This window comes from Syzygium oleosum, unplaced genomic scaffold (genome assembly GCF_021117445.2).
Source record: "Syzygium oleosum isolate NSW1041296 unplaced genomic scaffold, Sole_v2.1 Sole_v2.05, whole genome shotgun sequence".
NCBI lineage: Eukaryota > Viridiplantae > Streptophyta > Magnoliopsida > Myrtales > Myrtaceae > Syzygium > Syzygium oleosum.
The window spans coordinates 4,022,979-4,028,485 of record NW_026607489.1 but is presented as its reverse complement, the minus strand read 5'-3'; the positions used below and the strand labels follow the sequence as shown (position 1 = coordinate 4,028,485).

The following is a 5,507-nucleotide window of genomic DNA, read 5'->3' as shown; positions in this document are numbered from 1 at the left end:
TATTAAACCATGCAGCATGACTATACTGGATACTTTTAAAAGAAGTCGACTATCTCGTGCGTCGAATGCACTTCTAGACACTTCTCTGCCCAAGTTGTTTGTATAATCATACTGTCTGCCGTGTAATTCACCAGCCATGACCAGAAGTATTGTCTCCAAACAAATTTCTGTTCTTATTACATACATTAGACTGGCATACTGATTATTCGCACCAAACGTACAGATGAACAAGAGAGTAATACTGCTCGTTGCTGAATGATCTTTCCAAGGAACACATACTAAATGATCATTCCAAATTTGTAAGGACAAAACAGAGATGAAAGAGAAGTTGCATACTAATTGATCTTTCCTAGCTTTATTCATCCAAAGACTACTACCTTGTCATCGTTAACTAGTACAGAAATACACAAGAGGAGCTATGCTTTTGTCATTACACAGCCCCATTTTCATGGCGCAGAAGCATCTCAACCACCTGGCTCATGGTGGGTCTTGCATCTCTGTCTTCCTCCACACACTGAAGGGCCACCGAAACCAAAACTTTGATCTTCTTAATGTCCAAATTCCCTCTTATGGCCGGATCGAGATATTCCGTTATCCATGTCTCCATCGCAACTCCTGGTTTCATCTTCTCTCTCGCCCAAGAAGTGGATCTTTTGTACCCGCCTTTTACTTCTCCATAGATTGCATGACCTCCGCTCGGGTTCCTTCCAGTGAGCATCTCCAACAGGACGATTCCATAGCTATACACATCCACTTTTGAGGTGATTGGCAAGTGGTCAACCCATTCAGGAGCCATGTAACCTCTTGTTCCTCTGACTCTTGAGAAACTGGTATCCTTAGGGCCCTTTCTATTAAGAAGCTTAGAGAGCCCAAAATCCGCCACCTTTGCTTGGTAATTGGAATCAAGAAGTATATTCTGTGGCTTCACATCGCAATGGAGAACCCATTCTAAAAACTCGTCATGAAGATAGGCAAGCCCTTTGGCCGATCCTACGGCGATCTCGAACCTTTTGGTCCAGTCAAGTTGTGGGGAAGAAAGATTTTCAGACAAGGAACCGTGATCCATGAACTCATAAACCAGGAGCCTGTGCTTGCCCTCTGCGCAGTACCCCCACATCTCGATTAGGTTCTTGTGATTCAGATTACCAATCGTTTTCACTTCAGCCAGGAACGCCTCTTCTCCTTGGTTAACGCCGTACAGCCGCTTGACTGCAGCTACCCGGTGATCCTGCAAGAGGCCCCTGTACACAATCCCCCTGCTTCCTCTTCCAATCTCTTCACGAAAGTTTTTGGTTGCTTTCTTTAGCTCGGCATATGTGAATCTCCTGCATCCTGTCGCTGCAGGATGATATCCGTTTACATAAGCTCCACCTTTATGGCGACCAGCTCCAATCAAGAAGGACCATGTGAGGAAGACAACAACAGCTTCCACTACAGCTAATACCGTAGCACAAATGAGCAGGATCTCAAGTACCAGATTTCTGTGACTTTTCAGATAAGTCCTCGGTAAGATAACTTCTTGATCTTTCGGTGGGCAGGGCAGCGTATTGAATTCTTTCATGGGTATTTGATAAGAAGAGAGATTGGCTTTTGGTAGTTTTATATACATGCTCCCAATTTGTTGCAACGAAAGACATCCATTTAACAGAAGTATCTTGATGTAACAATCAAAAGAGCCAGTGTCCTCGTTAAATTTGTATTGAAAACCTCTGCAGTTGCAAAGATTCACGCACATTTCCTTGCACGCCACCAAGGTAACGTTCGGAAAATAGTCGATATCATATCCGTAGAAATCATGATGAGGCAAAACAAGGAAATCGACCTGAGTTTCGGAATTCTTGTTACAGAAGCTCTTGAATTTTGGCACACATCCTCGAGTCCAATCAGTTTTATGTTTCCACACATATCCAGGAGCACAAGAGCAACTCCTTCCCTCACTTGGGCTGTAACTGCAAATGCCATTTGGTCCACAAATCCCATGAACTGTACATGGCTCAGTTATGGCTTGCCATGTCACAACCCATTCGCCTCCTCCCCCTCTGCTATACACCCTGACATTACCATCATGATCAACCTTCAGTATTCTTTCGGTTTTCATGCCGAAATCTGATGACAGGAACTTCAGATCGTCGGATGAAGTGAAATTCCCTAAGGAATCGAGCATGGCAACTCTACTGTCATTGTAGGTTGTTCTTCCTACTTCCCAGCTCACTTTGCTCGGGTCTGGCCAGTACACACTCGAGAACGAAGGCCCATCGAAGAGGAGACGAAGGACGTTGTCGTTGTCGAAATACAACTTGTAATAACCTGAAGAGAAATTGCCTTTGCTCCGAGAGGAAACCAGGGGCGTGTCCCTAGTGAGGTTCTGTTCCGGAAGGAGCGTGTCAGTCGGAGAGTCGAAGCTTTGCCAAACCGTGACTCTGTTTTCTCTGTCCCGAAGAACAAGATTACCAGAGTCTAGGAGCTGTAACTGATGAACCGGTGAGGATGAGAGTGAGACTGTGTTTTGAGCCCAAACAATTGCCTGGCCGGCGTCAGTTAGCATGAGATTGCCATTTTTCTTTAGGGAAAGCTTTGAGTGTCTTCCATTGACGGGTTTATCGCGGTTTGCCATCCAAACAATGGTGCAATTTTGGCCGCTGCAAGGTGGCCTGCTGAACCAGACGGCGAAGCAGTAAGCATTTACACCGACGGGGTAAAACCCGGCGGAGAAGACTCCAGAGTTTGAGATCAGCACATCATCGGGATTGTCGACGGAGAGGGAGGAGCCTCGGTGCAAAGCGAAACGATTTGCAGAGGAAGCTTGAGAAGATATGTGAAGAAGGGAGAGAACAAGCACAAGGAGAAACGACGAGTTCCTCATGGCTAGCAAGGAAACAGGTTGCCTTGCCTTGGCTTGTCACTGAGATTTTTTAAAGCTTTTAGCTTTCTTTGGAGAGTGAACTGGCGTACAAATCCATGAGAAAGTCCGATGCTGAATAATTTGTTCACAGTGTACTATGTGATAAGCACTCGTTGGGTGTTCATAAAATGACTTGCTAATCTTTTTTCTTTTGCATAACCAATTATACTTTGTTGTATTATTTGGTATATCAAGTCTCTACATGCTTTGAAAAAAACGAAAAAGTCTCTACATGCATTTGGGCGACATTAAATCACTTGACGAGGAATTGATACATCATATTACATAACAAATTTAATCTCATAGGACGTAAAACAAATCAAAAAATAATTGATGTCATGTGTCATAAAGAAAGTAAATGAAAACTATTTGAAGATAGGTAAAATAAGAGAGTTCTGTGCAAGAATTGTTTGTCCTATCACTTCTTGAAATCAATGAGATGCAATTGATGCACAACAATGCACAAAAGTTTGTTTGTCATTAGATTATTGGATCAAATATTAATCCATCAACATTATAGTAAATGATTAGGTCATTTGATTAATTACTTCATTTTAATCTAATATTTCAGTATAAAATGACAAGACCAAATAGATATAAAAAAATCCCAAATATTCATCCATGGGGTTCATTAAAAAATGCTAACTATCTTTTATGCTTTTCTATTTAAACTAATGTATTTTTTATTGAGAATTCACCACTTTTTTTAAATATTTAAAGAGGAAAAATAAATAGAAAAGTTAAAGCTGTGTGAGGTGGAGTGGCATCCATATAATAGACAAACTCTTCTCTTTTTTTTTTTTTTGGTAGTAGGTTATTGTTTAGAAATAAGAAAGGAAAAGACGTAAAAAAAAAAGCACTTGAGGCCTCCATGGATTACTGAAATACTATAATAGTATTAGATTAGATTTACATAAAAAAAATCTAGACATTGTTTTTATTTTTTAGGTACTAGGACTAAATCCTTACCTTGAAATCACCGTTACAAAAAGATTTCGATAGTAGAAAACGAAAACAAAAACAAAAGAAGACAAGAAGAACTTAAACATTTTCGCGGACGATGAAAATATCTATCGCTCATTTATTTTTCTGAGCGATATAGACAATCATTTTTAGTAAAATGTTTTTCAAACCATTTATTTTTGGGTTAATATCACGAAAAACCTCAAACTGATACACATGTGACAAATTTACTCTAAACTAATTTTTTGATCACCAAAAACCCCAAACTAGTACACTTGTGACAAATTTATCCTCAGTTAAATTGGATTAATACCATGAAAAATCAAAAATTAGTAAATCTGTAACAAACGGAAGGGTAAAACCCCAACTTAGTACGCCCATCAATTGCCACGTGTCATCCAACTTAGTAATTTGACTGTAAAATTTAACGAAAACTAATGGAGGGTAAATTTGTCATAAGAGTTTAGAGTAAATTTGTCACAAGCGTATCAATTTGGAGTTTTTCATAATATTTACCCATTATTTTTCTAAGAACAAACGCACCATTAACACCTATTTAGCCACCTCGAGAGCAGCCACATTTGAGTCGCGTCTCATCTAGCAAAGGGACAAGAATATCCGCAGCAAGACCTTTCTCGGTTGGTCACCTGCGTGCAAATGACAAAAGAGTAGACTCTAAGGTCAAAATTGGAGTTCCAAGTGAGGCTCTCCATTTTCTTTCCACATGGGGAGAGAAATGGCGATGGTGGGAGCCCAGCCAAAAGTTTTTCGTCCTCAATGCATCCCGTTCCAAGATTCTTCCCCCTTGGTAGGGTTTCGATTGGGTCTAGTCGATTCAGTGTCGAATTCTTAACGTGAATTGACTCGTATGTTCGGTACTTGAAACTCAACTCGAACGCAATCGAATATAAAAATTGTACTTGAACTCGACTCAAATGGAAATGACAATTATTCGAGCTCGACTTGAACTTGACTTGATTATATTGGAGTTATACATAAGCTCATGCTCAATCTCTAACTCGAGCTTCAAAATCTCGACTCGTCTCCTGGAAGTTATATATATGCGGGCGCAACAGGTAATGTTAAGGATTTCTCTATGTACTTTGTATATTATAAAATAGGGTTAATACCATGAAAAATCCCAAACCGGTACACTTTTGATAATTTTACCCTAAACTAATTTTTTGACAACCAAAAACCCCAAACTGGTGCACCTGTAACAATTTTATCCTGCGTTAGTTTCCGTTAAATTTTAGTGTTAAATTGCTTTGTTAAATGACACCCGGTAGTTGATGGATATACCAGTTTTTTTGTTTTACCCTCCATTTATCACAGGTGTACTAGTTTGTGATTTTTTTTTGCATTAATCCAATTTAATTGAAATTAAACGAAGGTAAATTTGTCATAACTGTATCAGTTTGGGGTTTTTTATAGTCAAAAAATTAGTTTGGGGTAAAATTGTCACTGGTATACCAGTTTGGAGTTTTTGGTTGTCAAAAAATTAGTTTGGAGCAAATTTATCATAAGTGTACTAGTTTGGAGTTTTTCGTGGTATTAATCCTATAAAATAATTTAAAATAAATACTTGAAAATCTATTAGGCTTGATTAGACTCATGAGCAGGTGAAGTTTAATATCGGCAT

General features: G+C 39.4%; 1 protein-coding gene across 1 annotated transcript; it reads right to left on the bottom strand.

Annotated features, from left to right (window-relative positions):
• Nucleotides 1-261: 261 nt before the first annotated feature.
• LOC115685607 (putative receptor protein kinase ZmPK1) lies at nucleotides 262-2,993 on the bottom strand. Its single transcript, XM_030610687.2, has one exon. It carries the CDS (start codon nucleotides 2,861-2,863, stop codon nucleotides 431-433), a length of 2,433 nt encoding a protein of 810 aa, XP_030466547.1. The 5' UTR covers nucleotides 2,864-2,993; the 3' UTR covers nucleotides 262-430.
• Nucleotides 2,994-5,507: the final 2,514 nt, after the last annotated feature.

Excerpts from the sequence above, each read along its gene's own strand:
- LOC115685607 (XM_030610687.2), bottom strand. The coding sequence starts at position 2,863 with ATGAGGAACTCGTCGTTTCTCCTTGTGCTTGTTCTCTCCCTTCTTCAC.